General features: G+C 43.3%; 1 protein-coding gene across 1 annotated transcript in view; it reads left to right on the top strand.

The window, feature by feature from the left end:
* MYCBPAP (MYCBP associated protein) overlaps nucleotides 1–19,523 on the top strand; it is a 118,247-nt gene that overhangs the window by 41,558 nt on the left and 57,166 nt on the right. Inside the window, 4 exon segments of the mRNA XM_068263041.1 lie at nucleotides 97–289; nucleotides 3,002–3,189; nucleotides 7,571–7,714; nucleotides 8,546–8,737. Coding sequence (XP_068119142.1) covers nucleotides 97–289; nucleotides 3,002–3,189; nucleotides 7,571–7,714; nucleotides 8,546–8,737 — 717 coding nt within the window.

Raw genomic sequence — 19,523 nt, 5'->3', positions numbered from 1 at the left:
TCATCAGCACAAGCTCATAGCCTCACAGGGTAGGCAGAGGCTATGTTTACCGCATGCCTGCGCCAGCTTTGACTCTCACATTTTGTACCCTTGCAGGATAAAGTTGGCATTACTACACGCATCACCTTCGAAGCTCTGGCGGGGGAGAAAGCCTCGTCAGCCCTGGAGGTGGTGAACAACGGAAGTGCAGCAGTTTGGTACGAATGGAGACGTCTGCCGAATACCTCCAGCCTGGGAGGGCGTCCGAAGGGGCCACGTGTGCAACATTTCTACTTTAATACCAGCGCTGGTAAGGAGAGAACCTCGTGATCTAGTGTTAGCATAACAGATAATAGGGGCAGAGCAGCCAGACGTTCTAGTTCATGCTAGACTGAAATGTAGTAGATGTGAAATGTATGTCATCCTGTCCAGCCAATCCTATGATTCAGGTGGCTTTAGCTTGCCCAGTCCACACCCTGACCGGGCTTCTGTGCAACACTTCGAAAAAATTTCAAACAAAGTGTCATCACTCTGGGATTACCTTACAAATATATGCAGCTTTATTCGGTATCAAAAAGTATCAAAAGGACTGATCCACCTTAAAAACACTTTGAACATTAGCTGCGTAGCGCTCCCACCAGAGCCGGGACAAGGTCCTCCAGCACCCAAGGCTGAGACCCCAAAGTACGCCCCTCCATCCAACCACCACAGCCATCACTACTGATTGCTATTAGACTATGAGGTGGGGTCCCCAACACCTCAATCTCTAAAATTATCTGGCTTGCAGTCACTGCCATGTATCCTCTTTTCTTATTTCTCTCTCTGCTTCAAACACAATAGGGGAATGATAGCTGAGTGAGTTGCGCGCCCCCTCCTACACTGCGCCCTGAGGCTGGAGCCTCTCTCGCCTCTGCCTGGCCCTGGCTGCCACACACCTCACTGACATACATGTCTCATCCACACGCTGGGTATCGGTACGCTAATCACCGATGTTATCTTCAGAGTAGGGAGACAGAGTCAGTGAAGTGTATATAAGTTGGTACGGACACTGCTGTGTAAACACCAGAACTGATTCACCACACGCTGTAATAGAGCAGCTATCAGCGACTGCACACAGGACTTGATCAGGGCCGGAGCTACCATAGGAAAAAATAGGCAATTGCCCCAGGGCCCCAGAGCCTGTAGGGGCCCCCAAGGTGTCCCTCCCCCATCTTAACTGTTGCTTACCAGGGACTCTGCAGAGTCTTTTTAGTTGGGAGGTGATTGGGGGAGGGTCAGCAGCCAGCTCAGGGGCCCAGGGGGGAAATTTGGCTGCAACAAAGGGCCTCTAATGACGCGTTTTGGTCGGGGAGTGTCTGTTGGGGGGCCCCCAGGCTAATTTTGCCCTAGGGCCCAATTGTTACTTGAACCGGCCCTGGACTTGATACGTACTTACCATGGGTATTCTCACCACTCAGGCGCTTCAGTTCATCTGCCCTCTCAGCTGCGTTAGCCGCCTGGCAGCTAATTGACGGTTTTCTTCTCTGGCATCAGCCGCTCTACCCAGCTGCTGGTGTCTCCTCTGCGGGGAGCAGTGTGCGCTCGTATTTCAGGCAAAAGTTCCATGGCTGCAGCCAATAAGAAGCACTTGTTGCAGTTGCAGGATGTGCCCCCACCCACCTACGTGTTATGCCTGCCCTTTGTGAGCTTCATCAGGGTGCATTCAGCAAAGCCAAACAAGTCAGGATCAGATGGTGAGAAGCAGCTGCACAACTCCTGGTAAATTCCATACACACCAAAGGATTGGCCACTATACACATGTGGGATTCACTCAAGATTCTCGGCTGAGGCGGTCTTTATTGGCAGCCACAGCCAAGTTCAATTCAGCGTGTGTATACTGTATATGGTAGCTTAAAATGCACACAAGACTGTCAGCATGGTGTTGCTCCTCCTCCGCTTTGTCATTCTGAAGACAAATTCTGGTAATTGTTTTCATCAGTGTAAAAGCTAATTAACTGAGCCAATGACACTTACCAGCACTTTATCTCTACACATATTTATTCATGCAGTTATCTAATCTGCCAATCATGTAGCAGCAGTGCAATATACCTCATCCTCTAGAAGGATCAACATGAACATGCAGAAACAGGCAGGCCTTGTAGACCCTAGTGAGGCATGACGCTGAGCTGGGGAAGGGGGGATCGGAGGCATCAAGGACCACTGTAGCACTCTACATTCTTGGTAGAGGTGGTGGTTATTGTCAGCCTCTGCTGAGTTTTATCTAGCTTTGTTCCCTCTTAACCATGCCCGTCCTGAGACTTGTTTATCACAGCAGCACGATGGTCATGTTGTAGGAGAAACCTCTTGATGGTCCAGGTGGGATCCTCATAGAGCCCACCATTCCTGCGCAGGGTGATTCTTCATCTTCTGGCTGCACTCCCGCACATGGATAAGCGCATCTAGACCAGGCATGCAGAGTAAAGTCCACACATGCCCAGCAGAATGAAGCAGTTCTTTTTTATTCTGTGCATGAGCGCTTAGTTCTACTGGGCATGCCCTGACCTTACTCGCACGTGCCTAGTCCATATATTCTCATCCACAGCCGTGTTTAACCCTCCAAGAAACTTATTTGACATGCTTTTGTTGAATAGGCATGCAGGGACCCTGCTCTGGATATATACCGGTAACTATAGGCTACGATATATATAAAAGATATAAATATGGTTGCAGTTACTATTAGCTGGATATACTACTCAATGATTATTGCCAAGACACTGTAACAATTCCAGAAGTTGTCTATGACTGTGTTTTTCTTCTCTATATTTGTGAAATTTGTATTTTTATATTCAGCATTTTTCTATGCTGTCTTGTTAAATTCTTCTGAATAAAAGATTATATTAAAAATAAGTCACTTTAGGTGTCCTTTAAGGATAATACCTAGAGTTATTCAGCACGAGTTGATAGTAATGATATAGGTTATATAGATTTTTGGAACTAAGGCAGAGTAACCCGTTATGTAATTCCTGAAGTGTCTTATTTCCAGGTGTGATCCTTCCAGGAGAGACTCAAACCCTCCCGTTTCATTTCAAGTCTCCGACTGCTGGGATATTTGGGGAGAACTGGGAATTCTGCACACACCCAGTGCTGCTGGCTGGTGCTCTGATACAAGTGTCTCTATGGGGAATCGCTCTGTATGAGGACAAGACTGCGCCTATGAGGGAGGCTCTAGAGGTCAGTAGCTGCATCTGCCTACATTTATACTCAAAGGGGAACTCCAGGGCAGTTTTCATATTTCAGTGCTCCACCCATTCATTTACCAATAACTTTATCACTACTAAACACACCTAAATGATCTTCCTTTGAGTGGTACATTTGCTAAGAATTATTTTATTTTATAAGCATTTAAATAAAATCCTCCGGGGTGCAGATACACTGCTTTGAAAGCAAAAACTGGTTAATCTGCATTAAAAACATGCATCATGCTGTACCATCCTTACTGTTGCCCCCGCTGGCTCCTCTCCCTCCCTGGCACTCTCGGTGGTCCCTGATGGCAGGAATCTTGGAAAGAACCCGCATGTCCGATGTATATATGATCATAATCAAAAATGCCATTATTTCAATAGATTGTCTTAGATTCAATGTTTAAATAAATGTAATGTCTAATTTCGTTTTATAACGTCAGGGCTTAGCAACGCCTGGCAGCATGTTTGCCACAGGGAGTAGTAGCGGACATATAGAATGGACCCATGTTTTCCTATGGGCTCGTTCACTCAGTCCATTTGTACAATATACGATTCTCTGTAGCTATATCACAACAAGCATTCCCGACCTGAACAATAATTAGCAGGTAGCGAGGATATGTTATACTTCCGCCCCACAGACATTGTGAACACTTTCGGCAGACCACCCTAGAGAGTACAGCACATCGGGAATGCCACCTGCTTTTCCCTGGTCCAGCATACATACGTGACACAACCCTCAGATCATGGCCTAAGACAGTGATCTGCAAACGTGGCTCTCCAGCTGTTAAGGAACAACAAGTCCTACAATGCATTGCGGGAGTCTGACAGCCGCAGTCATGATTCATAAAGGCAAATGCATTGTGGGACTTGTATTTCCTTAAAGAGAACCAGAGACGAAGCACCCTCATGTATTTTATTACATTTATCAGTGGGAACATGACAGTAAACACCTACCCTGCTTTTAGTTTCATTCTTATCTGCTTAATTAGTCTATTAGCAGCTGTGATAAGAATCCCCAACTGGCTCAGTCTAGGTTTGACCTGGAATCCTTATAGCTGAGTCACTCTTCTGTGGAGTCTTTTCAAGCCCAAGCCTGCCACCTCCTGGCTCAGATTTCCTGCTTTGCATACTGAGAGCTGTGATGACATGGGAGGGGCTGCTGCTGCTGAGAGAGAATCTCTGAAACAGACAAGTGTGGCTGCTGTGTGATCTGTGTGCTCTGTGTGTACTCTGCATAGATAATGATGATGACTGCAGTTTCATTCCTATGAGAGACACTTCCTGCAGGCAGCTGCACATCAGACCAAAATGAGAGCACACAGATGAAAGGCTGCAGCAGCCTTTCTCATATAGCCTAGATAGCAGCGCCTAGATAGCAGCCTAGTCTCATATAGCCTAGACAGCACATCCAGAACAACTCATAACCCGGAAGCAGAAGGGATATGAGTCGGCGGCCATATTTGATTTTTCCTGGAGCAATAATGGATAAAAAACACTAAAAAAGGCACACCAGAGCGGCGAAATTATCAGGTAGAGCATTTATTCTTTACAAGCTATCGACTGATATGTTTATTTTGTGTGAAACGTTCATCTCTGGTTCCCTTTAACAGCTGGAAAGCCAAGTTTGCAGATCACCGGCCTAAGACCGTGGTATTGTGGAGACAGGCTGTCTCTCTGGCATTGTGTTATCTAGCCGGAGATAGCTGGGAGGAGACTTTGTATCTGAGATAATGACCATTCTCAGCAAATACTCAAAGGGAACCTGAAGTGATATGGAGGCTGCCATATGTATTTCCTTTTAGATTCAAATCTTTTATTAAGGATAGAACACAACAACATTTTCATCAAGGTGTAAATACATTGCACTTAGTGATGAAATATCCATAAACTCTGTACAATACAATCAAAAGAGGAAGAAGAAAAGAAAAAAAAGAGATCACAATATGAAACCGTTAAGACAATATGTTATGGAAATAACTAAAGGAAGATAAAAGAAAAATATTCTAAATCAATAAAGACATAAATAGTAGGGGTCACAGCTACTTCAAATATTCAAAGTACGCTATAGGATGTCCTGTACACTAGGAGACCAAGAGAATTGGCACACTGCAAGGTCTCTCATGTAGGAAAGTGAGAGGATCCATTTTTATTCCTATCCCCAGTGCCGGTTCTAGACATTTTGCTGCCTGATGCAAACTTGTGAGGATGCCCCCCCCCAAATTGGATCGATCGCACAGCACTGGACAAATTGCACCGCATGTTACAGCAGCAGTGAGCACCACAAAAAACCCTCAGTAAAGGTAGGTAGCCAGGTATTGGTGCCCCCAGTATTAGTAGCTAGGTACAGTAGCCCCTAGTATAGGTTAGCCAGGTACAGTTGCCCCCAGTATAGGTTGGCCAGGCACTATCTTCACTTCCTGTTTCTGCCTGGTGCTGTAACCAGACTTTTGCCGCCTAAAAAAGTTGCCTCCCTCCAGTCCAGCCAAGGTTGCCATATACGCTCAAATAAAGGCATTTGGTCCAGTATAATAGCATTCATTTTTTTGAAGATCATAGTATTATTTATTTTTTGTATCAGCAGGGTATACAAGATATTAGGGCTGTTACCATTATAAATTGAATGTTTGTTCCGGGGGCTTTTCGACCTAAAGATTCTATGGCCTAGGAGGAAAACAAGAGGGCTCTTTAGGATTGAGGTTTGCAAGATATCGCTCAAACCACCATATATGATAGAGCAGTGTTCCCCAACCCTGTCCTCAAGGCCCACCAACAGTGCATGTTTTGCAGAAAAACCACAAACATGCACAGTTGCGGTAATTAGTGCCTCAGCAGAGCTGATTACCTACCTCTGTGGATTTCCACAAAACATGCACTGTTGGTGGGCCTTGAGGACAGGGTTGAGGAACTGTGTGATAGAGTGAGACAACTATGTGGAGCCTCTGAAACAAAATTGAGATTTGGATGGGTCCAATCTATGCACCTTGGCTGGAGTTATATACACTCTATGAAGCAATCTTAAAGAAACCTCTAAATGGGAACTCTGCAAACTACCTTTAGAAAGGGCATCCAGATATTGGGCCCATGTTTCCTCAGAAATATGTATTTCCTTTTAAACAATACCAGTTGCCTGGCAGTCATGCTGATCTCTCCAGCTGCAGTAGTATCTGAATCACAGACCTGAAACAAGCATGCAACCATTCCAGTCAGACTTCAGTCAGAAACCTCTGATCTGCATGCTTGTTCAGGGTCTATGTTTAAACGGAAATAAATATGTCAGCCTCCATATTCCTTCCACTTCAGGTGTCCTTTAAAGAGGAACTGAATATAATGGATTAAATTACTTATTTTTTTTTTTTTACAATATTACTTTATAAACTATTTAGTCAGTGTTTGCCCATTGTGAAATCTTTCCTCTCCCTGATTTACATTCTGACATTTATCCCCGATCATTTCAAACGACGATCGTTTAAACAAAACAACCAATGATCATTGAGTCAAATGATGGACGAGCTAGATCGTTAAAAACGAAGGATCTGTCCTGGCGGATTGTTTTAAACGACGATCGTTAGCAAAAGTAGAACATCGTTAAGAAACGGTCGTTTGTAGTAGGCAAGACATGCGCACTTCGTTTTATAGTCACGGCACATTAAATTTTCCCCTCGCGATGTAACGTTCGTTCTATGGTTGTGCTCAGTGACACGTATACTACATGATTATACCATCATTTTTATTTTAACGGGACAAAGTGTATTTTTGTATGTTTTGTCAACACTATATTATCTAGATGCTCTACTACATACCGACAGTATGAAATAGAAATTTAGTTATGTCATATGCGTAACGTTAGTTTTACAGTGTAACGTACGTTTTGAACCGTTCGTTACGTGGGGGCGGAACTTGCTATGATGTAACTTCCAGGAACAGTATGTGATGTTGTTCCGGATCATTCGTTAACAAACGATCAGATCGTTACACACCTTTGAAAGTTAGGTCGTTCTTTCGTCAATTAAATATCGTTCGTCGTTCACAACAAACGATCGTTGTCGTATGTGTGTACGTAGCTTTAGGCATAGACCCTGTACAAGCATTTGCTGATCAGATGTTTCTGACTGAAGTCTCATTGGATTAGCCACATGCTTGTTTCAGGTGTGTGAGTCAGACACTACTGCTTGGAAGATCAATATGTATATAATATGTAAATCAAGTCATGATCTCTATGGGTGAAAGTTATAGTGTGTGTGTGTGTGTAAGCTTCTTTAGGTCTTTGTTTCACTAATGTGATGTTACTTTTGCCCTATACAGTAAGTTCACTTTATGGCACGCTCCATATTTATTTTTGTTCATTTGATTTATTGATTCTATTATTACAGAGAGAGCTGGAGTCACGGGAAGCATTATTTATTGCTCAGAAGATCATGCAGGAGATTATGGATTGTGTCCGTAGCCCGGAACGTCCCCAGTCACCTGCCACACGTGTAACAGAAGAGGAGATCTTCAGTCTGATAAACCCGAAGGTATTGCAGGGACAGGGAGATGCTGGAGTCTATTAATAACCCTTTCATTGACTATTATGCCTACCTGCCCAGGTTTACTCCCTGTGCACACTCCTTGCCATGTGACAGCAGCTGTATTCATTATCGGCCACTAGAGGGCAGCCTGCTACTTGTCTTTAGCAAAGCTAGAACTTAAAAACCACTGCTGCAGCAGAACAGAAACGATCTGTGACCTTACTAGAACTTTCCAAAATAGCTGTAATGCTATGTAGATAAAAACACAATGGCTTCAATTTTCTAAGCTGATGCAATTCTCGGTCAAACTGACGGTCGATTCGATTTTTTTCCCGACTGAATATTGATTGGAAATCACATTGGGCCTGATGGAAAAAATCGATCTGACCGTTAATCTGACAGAAAATTGCATCGTATGTACCAGGCATAAGGTACCCTACATACATTATTTGATCTGGTAGGCAGATCGACCATGAGCTATATCCTTTTCTGATCGAATTTGATCAGAAAAGTAGTTAACTAATCTTTTGCCTGCCCGCACAATGCACAGTGATTTGCAATAGATTTAATGCTAACTTCCCCCCTACCACCTCCCCCAGCAGAGCCGTGATTCGTGACATTGAGAGTAAATTTGGGCGCCCGATAAAATAGCAAGTGCTGAGCCTTCCCAATATGCAAATTGTAGCTATACATAGGAGGTGCTCTGCTCCATGCTCCTCCCTACTCCCAAATTTACACTCATTGCCGCAAATCGCAACTCTCTGTCCTGCGAAAGCTATATGATTTAAATGTCACCTATTTCCTTTAGCTTTCTGTATTTTACCGGTTTCATTACAGTTGCACTACAAGCACCAGACTGTCCAGGAGTTGCAGCAGTTGTGGAGGGAATATATTTCGCCAGGCACTCAGGAGGATGCTGTCCTATCAGAGGAGGGGGCGGATCATGTGATGCTGAGCGGCCAGCTTCTAGAACAGTCTGAGATGGGGACCAGTACTGAATGGAACTTGTCCGTGGTGGATCTGAAACAGGTGAAGCCAGTCGCTTACAAGAGCTATTGACAAATGGAACGAATGTTGTCAGCGGGCTTGCCAAATGTCAGTCGAAAGCTAGGTGCATTTAATGTGGCTTTTGACGTTCTTTCAATGTCAGTTTGACATTTAGACATTCATTAGTGTAGGATGTCAACTTAAAAGGCTGTAAACAGCCCTTGTGCACCAAACACGGCTGCCCCTTGTTTTGTTTTTTTTTTTCTTTTTTTTTTTCTCTGTTAGCCAATCAATGGCCAATTTTACCACCTCCATATAGTCTGAGGTCAACAGATTTTGAACATAGGTAAGCTCTCATTCTACATGGAAGTAGTAAAATAGGCCAAAATAGTGTATGCACCCTTAGACCTCGTTCACATCCAAAAACGAAAACGCAAGCGTTTTGCGTTTTTGTGCGCTGTGTTTTTGTTAAAAACGCTTTTCTAGGGGCGTGGCCAAGATGGCTTACTGAACGGTCTAGTTTCTCGGAGCTCCGCTGCCCGGCTTCTGCAATCTGTGGCCATCGCTCTTTTAATCAGCTGTAATCAACCCTAAAACCTGCTCTTCTACCTCGGCTTAACCTCCTGCCTTACCCTGGCCTCTTGGTGTGATCCGCCGGAAGATATTTCCAGCGAGGGGACGGATCCTCTTGCAGAGCCACAGGAGCTCAGCGGCCCTTCTCGGCCTCAACGGTCCCCACGCCGCTTCCAGCCTTACGAAGCAATGGGAGGCTCAAAGAAAAATCAAAAGGATAAAGATAAAGGCGACAATAATCCTTCCACTAGCTACTCGCAGCCTGCACCGCCGATCTCCAACACGGCTACTACTCCTCCACGTGCGCAATCAGGAGAGGAAGGGATCGACCATGAGGCATCTCCCCCCGCCATGCCGTCTACTGCTGAGATACTGCAGGCAATTCAACAGTGCCAAACTACTCTCACACTGAAAATAGACCACATAGAAACGAAGTTTGGCCTGATGCGGCAGGACATAGGAACCCTCAGGCAGAGGACCACAGAGTTGGAGCGTCGCACCTCCGACATCGAGGACCGTGCTCAGGCACAGAACGCCGCCATGCCAGACACACAAAAGCGGCTCACCCAGCTGGAAACGAGGGCAATAGATGCCGAGAACCGCAACAGAAGAAATAACTTGCGCTTGCTGGGGCTCCCCGAGGGTACAGAACCTGAAAATGTTCCTACATTTATGGAAGGCCTCCTGAAGAGACTGCTCCCCGCGGATACGTTCTCTGGCCTGTTCGTAATTGAACGAGCTCATCGTGTCCCGGCTCGTAAAGGACCCCCTGGTTCCCTCCCTCGCCCTATAATATTTCGCTTACTAAACTTTAGGGACAGGGATGCTATTCTTGCTGCCGCCCGAAAGATGGAAGACATATACTATGAAAATACAAGATTAATGCTTTTCCCTGATTATACCACAGAGACGCAAAAGCTCAGACGCACCTTCCTTAGTGCTAAAGCAAAACTAAGGGAAAAACAGTTCAAATACGCTATGATTTTTCCAGCACGGCTGCGGGTCCAGGACGGAGAAACAGTGCGATTCTTCGATAAGCCAGAGGAAGTCTTCACATGGCTGGACTCTCTCCCTGCACGAGGATAGGATAAGTACCTGCATTTATTACACATGTCTGTGTGCTAAGCGTTGATACTGCAAATATGTCGCTGCTACTGTTAGGAGACTCAGAACTTTCAATGGCCAGCTGAAACTTACTTTTGTACTATTCATAGTCCTATTGCAATCACTATTACTGGCAATGGCGGACCGTTAATCATCCTCAGTCACTTGGCGGGAAATTACCCGCGCTTTTCCATTGCAGGAAGAACTCTATTTCATAAGCACCATTGCTGTACTCCCCTTAACAGGGCTTAATGGACATATTGCCTGCAAGCGACATCCTCTCAACGAACATATAATGCACACGAGACAAGTTTATTTGTTATAGTTTCCACCTAACCTGTCGGATGGTGTCTGGGACCGGTATTGTTGGTGATTGATCTTTGGAGCTGTTCTACAGACCTATGCTAATATACTCTATGCCCTACGTTCCTGCCCCTCTCGTGTAATGCTGTATATTATATATGTCAGCGTTACCCTCCCCTTCTGCCTCTCAATGCTCATCGCGTAGTTGATAATATGGTCTGAGGCTGGGTTTTATATGCGTATTGCAAATGTGACATGCCTATTCCTATATGTATGATAATTATTATGCACTATGGCATTATGCTAAAGTTATACTGTTCTTGGATGTGCCTGGGGAATGTTCCTGTGTAGATAATGGGGTGTCTGTGCGCGTTGTCCACCAGATGGTGCTGTGTCCCAACGAATTGTTAATATATAATCTCAGGAGCATATTCTCTATAAATAACATAGTCATATAGAGATAAATGTATACAGCTGATGGTATACTGCTGCCCATGGCTTATAAATGTTGCTTTTTGGGCGGCGCTGTCTGGGGCATGACGCGCATTGATATCTAACTAACATAGCACTATATTATAGATGTTTCATATTGGAATATACGACATTGCCTACGTTAGGTATGGGGATCTGCAACACGTCCTGGTCACTGGCAGTGCGGCCCATGAGGCGGACTAAACCTTAACCTATGGGGGGGCCCGGCAGGCGCGCATGTGGCTAACTCAGAGTGTTGTACTTTTGAACGCACTACCTAAAACATAATCTGCGGTACAACGCTTACTATGGTACTACTGGCATCAATTATCAAACCTATAAACTGAGCCACAAGATGACAATGTGAAACTCTATATTTCGACAAATCTATGATGTAACCTTACAGGGTTACCAAACAGCTCATTATCATAACGGTGTAGGAATCGCTCTGGGGGCATATGTGCCGCATGGTTGGGTCTCCCTGCTATATATATAATGATCTGGCAGTGGTATGATGCAGGGGTCCGGGATGAAGGGACTAGACACTGCAACGGGAACGATGACCGTATCGTCTAATGTACAAGTCCCTGCTGAACGCCTGATATAAGATTGAGTGTGCCTAGTTTGTGTCCCTATGCAAATTTGATATTCCTCAGACCTATGACTTATATAAATGCTCTGGCCCGATTAATTCTCACTTGATAGTCGGTGCTGCCCTTTCTCACACAACCCTATAACCTAGACACCATGGTACTTTTGAATTTAAGACACTTGAGAATATTATGCGGATGCGGATAAATATATGGCTACATATATACTACAGCAAATAAGGGGAAAAGCGGCCTGGGATGTGAGATGTGGCTGTATCTACTCCCGGGCATTTCCATTTTATTCACATCAATTGTAATGCATTATATATAATACTTATAAGGAAATGCCATATTAGCACTATATAACATTGCATGCTGTGTAAAGTTGATCACATGGATAGGGCGCCGGTTACCTTATGAGGCCAATTACTATCCTAGTACATGCCCGCATCAACTAATGACTGCTATAACTTTATGAGACCTTTCAAAACTTGACAAATATACTAACATTACTCTGAACTACCAAATAACTGAGAGCTCTCTACACACTACCATAGGGCAGAAGGAGCTAATAATTTAAGTAATACAAGTGCTATACTTTGATTATGTAACGGATCCAGGCAGGAGGGCTCCTATGAATATAATTCTGGGACCGAGATATGCAGGCTACACTGCACAAAAAGAATGCCCCAGAATTAAAGACTGGACTCCCCCAGACATATCTCTATTGATAACCACAAAGATTACTATACTGTGTATACATAAGTTCTCACCTTCCCCATATTGGGTTGACTATATACATGTCAGGCATTATCCTAGTCATGTAGGCATTGCAGACCTAATAATCCAGTATGGAATTCACCCCTCATCCTATAATAGAGATAATAGAGGCATCCCACATACTCCCTTCCTTCCTTCCTCCCCTTCCCTCCCCCTTTACCCTTCCATAGGCCCTTATCCCTCCCCCCCCCCCCCCCCCACTGCTGATAAAAGAATAAAGGAGTGTGACGCCTTTGCTTGAGCACCCAGCAGTAGATTGGTCCCGGCTCCAGACATCTCGAATCTGACTGTTACCTCACTTATCAGTTGGTTAGTAACAATTATTAAGATGGTTCCTTTGCCCCCATCTCGGATGGGTGTAGCCGGGTGGCGGATGAAGCTCCTGGCATACGTCCCCTACAGAGACCGCATTCTAAATTAAGTTGTTGGGTTTTGGGTCTCTGTTTTCTTAAGAAACTGTTTGGGTGTAGACACCTTCAACATCTTTCTGATGTATGGTGTAGGGTGGGGGGTTGGGGTGTTGGGGAATGTTTTTTTGTTGCTTAATCTTTTTTCTACAGGTACTTCGCAGCTCCGGCAAACTCCTCTGCTGTCGGACCATCACATCTCCCTTCTTTGTCCTCTGTTTCCCTTTCTCTTTTTCGCTTGCACTATAAGCTTCTTCTCCAGTGCCTGCCTCCGACCAAAGAAAAAGTGGATATCCTCTGGTAAATATACTATATACTTTACTTATGACGACACTTAAATGTATTTCTTGGAATATAAGGGGCTTGGGCTCAAAAATTAAAAGAACACTGGTATTTAACTATCTTAAAAAACACAATCCGCATATCTGCGTACTATTAGAAACACATTTAATTGGTAATAAAGTAATGGCATTAAAACGCCCGTGGGTGGCTCATCACTACCATGCCACTTACTCTACATACTCTAGGGGTGTCTCGATTCTCGTGCATAAGTCGCTTCCAATTCAAATTCTACACAACATATATGACGATAAAGGCCGATATGTACTACTCCATTTTCAGCTGTATGGTATAGAATATGCCCTGGCGGGCCTTTACCTCCCCCCCCCCTGCTGATAAACTGTTGCTTTATCAAATCTTTAACAAACTAGCCCAATGGCAATGCGATAAAATAATATTAATGGGAGACTTTAACATGACAATGAATCCAGCAATAGACCGCTCCAACGTATCTACTAAAGAGGGCAAAGATCTTGCGACATGGGCTGACTGCTATCAATTATATGACTTGTGGCGCTGGAAATATCAGACAACCACTAGCTTTACATGTTATTCCGCAGCTCACAAGTCAATGTCTCGTATTGATATGGCTTTTGGGTCACAGGCACTGCTCTCAATGTTGCAATCAATAGAAATCCTTCCTCTGGGTATCTCTGACCATGCACCTATATTGCTAACTCTACTATCTCACAGAGCCCCAAAAGATCGTTTATGGCGCATCTCTAGGTTCTACATACAAGATCCACAAATCCATACTACATTAAAGAAATCCATTGCTGAATATTGGGAATTAAACCAGGACTCCTCTTCTCCAAATGTAGTGTGGGATGCGGGTAAAGCGGTCGTCAGAGGATGCTATATGTCCGCGGTTAAAGAACGCAATACCAACGTCCATAGACATATTGCCAACTTAGAGCAAAAAACTGTAAATGCAGAACGCAATTTTAATCAAAATCGCACAATGGAAGCATGGCGCTCATGGCAGGCAGCTTTACGACAGTGGAAATTAGCACTTGTAGACATCACCAAAAATACGCTTCTTCATCAATCACAACGAATTTTCGAATTCGGAGACAAAAACAGCAAACTACTGGCATGGATGTCCAAGGAATGTAATAGCTCCCCAGCCATATCGACTATTACAAATGACTTGGGCAAAACATTAGTTGACCCTGAGGCAATTAACCAAGCCTTTGCTTCCTTCTATAAACAATTATATGCCTCCAAAGCTATATTTTCTGACAATGATCTCCTTAATTATCTACACAATATTAGTATCCCCAATTTCTCAGAAGAAACTACATCTGCACTAGATAAAACTATTACCATAGATGAGGTTCAGCAGGCTATTTCTGAATTAAAACCAAATAAATCTCCTGGTCCTGATGGACTCCCTGCCGAATTTTACCATACATACTCTAATCTATTAGCAGGTAAACTGTGCGCTCTCTTTAATGATATCCTCAGTGGTAACACTCTACCCAATACATTTAATGAAGCAATCATCATAGTACTTCTGAAACCCAATAAAGATCCTAATCAATGCGGCTCGTACCGCCCGATATCGTTACTTAACTCTGATGCAAAGATCCTCGCCAAAATTTTAGCTAATAGGTTAAAGCCGGTTATTACCGATATAATTCATTGTGATCAAACAGGATTTATGCCGGGGCGCAGTACCGACATTAATATACGTCGACTTCTTACCAATATATCCCTGCCACCACAGGATGGAGGTAGGCGTACTATTGCCTCCTTGGATACGGAAAAAGCTTTCGATTCTGTGGAGTGGGCATATCTCTGGCAGATACTACATATATATGGATTTGGAACAAATTTTATCTCATGGGTTAAAGCTCTATACCGCTCCCCAATTGCTAGAATTAAAACCGGCAATAATATTTCTCATCCATTTACAATGTCCAGGGGTACACGTCAGGGATGTCCATTATCACCCTATCTCTTCGCATTAGCTATAGAACCACTGGCAATTATGATAAGAGAATCAGCGGACGTTGTGGGCATACAGGTCGGGACTATTACTGAAAAGATCTCAATGTATGCAGACGACACCTTACTGTACCTGGGAGATCCGGAGGCCTCTTTACAGTCTGCTCTTAGTATAATAAATAAATTTGGCAAATACTCAGGCCTTAAAATCAATTGGGGGAAATCGGTCTTGATGCCAATAGATACATTTGATGCTAATCTGTATCCCACCCCATTACAATGGGTCAAACAATTCAAATACTTGGGGATTCAAATTACTACACAATTAACAGATTTTCATAAACTTAATATACAACCAGTAGTTGATAAATTCCAACAAAAAGCCCTAATATGGAAAACTCTCCCTCTCTCGTTAATTGGCAGGATTAATATATTTAAGATGATATTCCTACCTAAATTTTTATACGTTTTTCGCCAAACGCCTATACTTATTCCCAAAACATTCTTTAATAAATTACATTCTCTAATATCTAGTTTTATATGGGGAGGCAATGTACCGAAAGTATCCCTTGCCACTTTACAGCTTCCAACAGATCAGGGTGGCCTGGCCCTCCCAAATATGTATCTCTATTACTGTGCTGCTGTTCTAGTCACAATAAGATGGTGGTTCTCCCAAGATAAATATAATGCTGCGGTCGCGGTGGAGGCAGCCATACTGGGCTCTTATGAGAGACTCACCCTGCTGGCATTCAGAGGCACTAGGGGGGATTTTAGATGTACAAGCCTCATGTTTACTACAACCAAAATATGGAAAGACATGCTCGCATATACAGGGAACGCTGATAAACTCTCGCCTTATACACCGCTATGGGACAATCCTTATCTACCCCACTTCTCACAAATACCAGACCCCGGTCTATGGGCCCGCCAGGGCATAAAAGCCATACAGCATATTATAGGGAACGCAGTAATATTACCTTTTAACACTCTCAAAAATACATTCAACCTATCTAACAGAATGTTTTTCAGATATATACAAATCAGGCACGCCTATAACACCCAATTCAAAGATGGTAGCCCAACATTGGTTTCTTGTGATTTAGAACACACATTAATGGTGGATGGCCTGGAGAAGCCTCTTTCGGTAATCTACTTTGCCCTCATGAACAGTAATACTCATAGCCTTACCAGATGCCAAGCTACATGGAATGAGGAAGTTCCTGGATTAGATACTAAAGACGGGGAAGAAATACTAGAGAATTTTGTCAAAACCCCTATCTCGGCCAGAGATCGCCTAATACAATTCAAATTTCTTCATCGTACCTATCTTACACCTGTGCGTATGCACAAAATCTCTACTTCCAATACCCCCAATTGCCCTAGATGCACTACAAATCCAGGAACTTTCTTTCACATGTTCTGGGAATGTCCACATGTACTTTCCTTCTGGTCTAAGATAAATGAACTACTTAATGACATTCTGCAAACACGACTGATACTCTCCCCTAGGGCCTTTTTACTGGGACTGCTGGATGATACTCCACCGGGCAAACATCCCCAATATCTAATTAGAATAGTATGCTTCTATGGTCGAAAAGAAATACTCCGTACCTGGAAATCAGATAAGCCCCCCTCTTTTAACTATTGGAAATACACCATTATGAAAAGCCTACCCTTATATCGATTAACATACAAAAGCCGTAACTGCCCCAGTAGATTTGATAAAATATGGGCCCCATGGTATAACAATGTAGAAGCTCTCCCTACAAGCCCAGAGGATTGAATTACGGAATTAATGTAACTATTCTTTGTTCTATACCCTGTAATGTCTCTATGAACCCTGGTATATGGAGGTAGGCACTGGACTTTTACTCCTTTTCCACTTATAGTATTCTAATTCTATACTCTTCTCCCTCTCTCTGTCTTGTTTCTCCCCTTCTTAACCTCTTCAATTGGTGGCACAGTCATGACCACACTGTCTGAATCGAGGAATATATGCCTGTTTGACTTATTTTTGATGCAATTTGCAAGTTACGACTCAACTGTTATGAACACATTATAATACAACAGCTTCTTCCTACTGCATATAATATCTATGGTTATAGCTATTGTAAGTTGCACCTCATGTATAATCAGCATGTACACCATTGCTTTCCCTTCTATGTGCTGTTCTTTGAGTACCTACGCGTACTTGTTTGTTAGTGTTTTTCGATGAAAATCAATAAAAATGATTTGTTAAAAAAAAAAAAACGCTTTTCTAAGTGCTTTTCCAGAGCGTTTTTTTCATTCACTCCCGGACGCAAGTCAGGAAGTGAACTCTTTGACCTGGAAAAGAATAAATACAATTATTTATTCATAAAGGATACCCGAGGTGACATGTGACATGATGAGATAGACATGTGTATGTACAGTGCCTAGCACACAAAATAACTATGCTGTGTTCCTTTTTTTCTTTCTCTGCCTGAAAGAGTTAAACATCAGGTATGTAAGTGGCTGACTCAGTCCTGACTCAGACAGGAAGTGACTACAGTGTGACCATCACTGAAAACAAATTCCAACTATAAACCACTTTCCTAGCAAAAAATGGAAAGAGATAAAAAGGTTCAATAGTTCATACATTTTAGCTCTGGCATACTTCAATGAATGTGTCATTGAGCAAAAACAATAAAACAGTTACAACTTAAAAAGTAGATTTAAACATAAATTAAAACTGTGGAATATTTTAAAAAGTCATTTTTAGGAGAAGGAAGATAGATACAATCGTTTATTTCATTCGTTTATTTTCTCCTTGGGTGTCCTTTAAAAATGCGAAACTCAATCTCTGCACAAAGCGATTTTGTGAGCATTTTGTGTTTTTCCTAAACCACCCATTATAGTAAAAACGCCCCAAAAATGGTACAGGCACCGCAAAGGGGACGCAACGCGCTGATATGAACCTTCTCATAGAGATTGATTGCACAAGCGTTTTGTGGGTGATTCTGAAAACCGCCTACGCTTGAAAAAAGGGCAAAAACACCCATAGTGTGAACGAGCCCTTAGAGACGGTGTTCCTTTGTCCAATGATCATTGAGTATGTATCTTACCAGAAATACAAACATAATACATACATAATCATACTAAATTAGAGAATTCACGTAACATGCCCTTCTCAGTCACCCACGAAGTGAAAGTGGCGACTAGGAAAACAAAGCTGCTAGTTGGCAATCAATTAACCTGATTGATGAATCGTCAGGGTGCTGCTGTTCTTCACCATCCAGTCAGAAAGCTGGAGGAGGGCTTTGCCCAGGCTATGTTGCCGAGCTGCATAGGGAAAAAAGTCAGGGCACAAATCTGATTACGTTGCTTGACTTGTGTCATGGGGCATATGAAACATAGGATTGGATATACTGGGCCAAATGCAATTCTCTTTTTCACCTGAGTTTCTCCTAGGAGATCATTTTTAATCTTCGATTTTGAAGCACTTTTCAACTAAAAAAGTAACAAAAAGCAGGTGAAACAGTACTATCAAAATTATTTTGAGTATTTTCTTGCTTGCTGGTGGCTTAAAAGGCATTTTATTGACAAGTTTAAAATTATCACCTAGGAGAAAACTCAGGAGAAAAGGGAATTTGCATATGGGTCACTGATTAAAAAGTTTTTTAGTTGGTAAGATATTTCACAGAAATTGTATTTTAGTTGTGTATTGAGCAGTCTGCCCGGGGGTTCAGCTTTAATGTGAACTGGTCATTATAGATCTATAGAGGAGGTAATGTTCGACTTCCTTCTAAGAAATTCCAGTTTCTTGTCTGTTAGCTACAACATGTACAGACTTTAAGGCTACTTGCACACCAAGACGTTGCGTTAGGTGCTACGTTAAGGTCGCATAACGTGCTCCTAACGCAGGGCCTGGTGCTCTTCGATGTGGACGTCAGAGTGAGCCGCGTTGTGCAGCTCACTCTGGCGTCCGTGATGCGTACTCTTGGACGCATGCGGCATCACGTGGTCCCGCCGGCCAATCACCGCACAGAGCGGCCGCACCAGGAAGTAAACACTGCACGTCACAAAGTGCAGTGAATATTAATTAGCCATGTGCCTGGCCGCTCTCCGCTCCTCCCCAACATGACTGAGCATGTGCAAACAGTCTAACGCGGCTTAAAGAGACTCTGAAGCGAGAATAAATCTCGCTTCAGAGCTCATAGTTAGCAGGGGCACGTGTGCCCCTGCTAAAACGCCGCTATAGCGCGGCTTAACCGGGGTCCCTTCACCCCCAAAGCGACCACTGCAACACTTGGTCGCAGATTTGGTCGTGATTTATTGCTTCCTGGAGGCAGG

This window comes from Hyperolius riggenbachi, chromosome 12 (genome assembly GCF_040937935.1).
Source record: "Hyperolius riggenbachi isolate aHypRig1 chromosome 12, aHypRig1.pri, whole genome shotgun sequence".
Classification (NCBI taxonomy): Eukaryota; Metazoa; Chordata; class Amphibia; order Anura; family Hyperoliidae; genus Hyperolius; species Hyperolius riggenbachi.
Note: the sequence above shows the minus strand (reverse complement) of the source record. Positions and strands in the feature narration are given on the sequence as shown.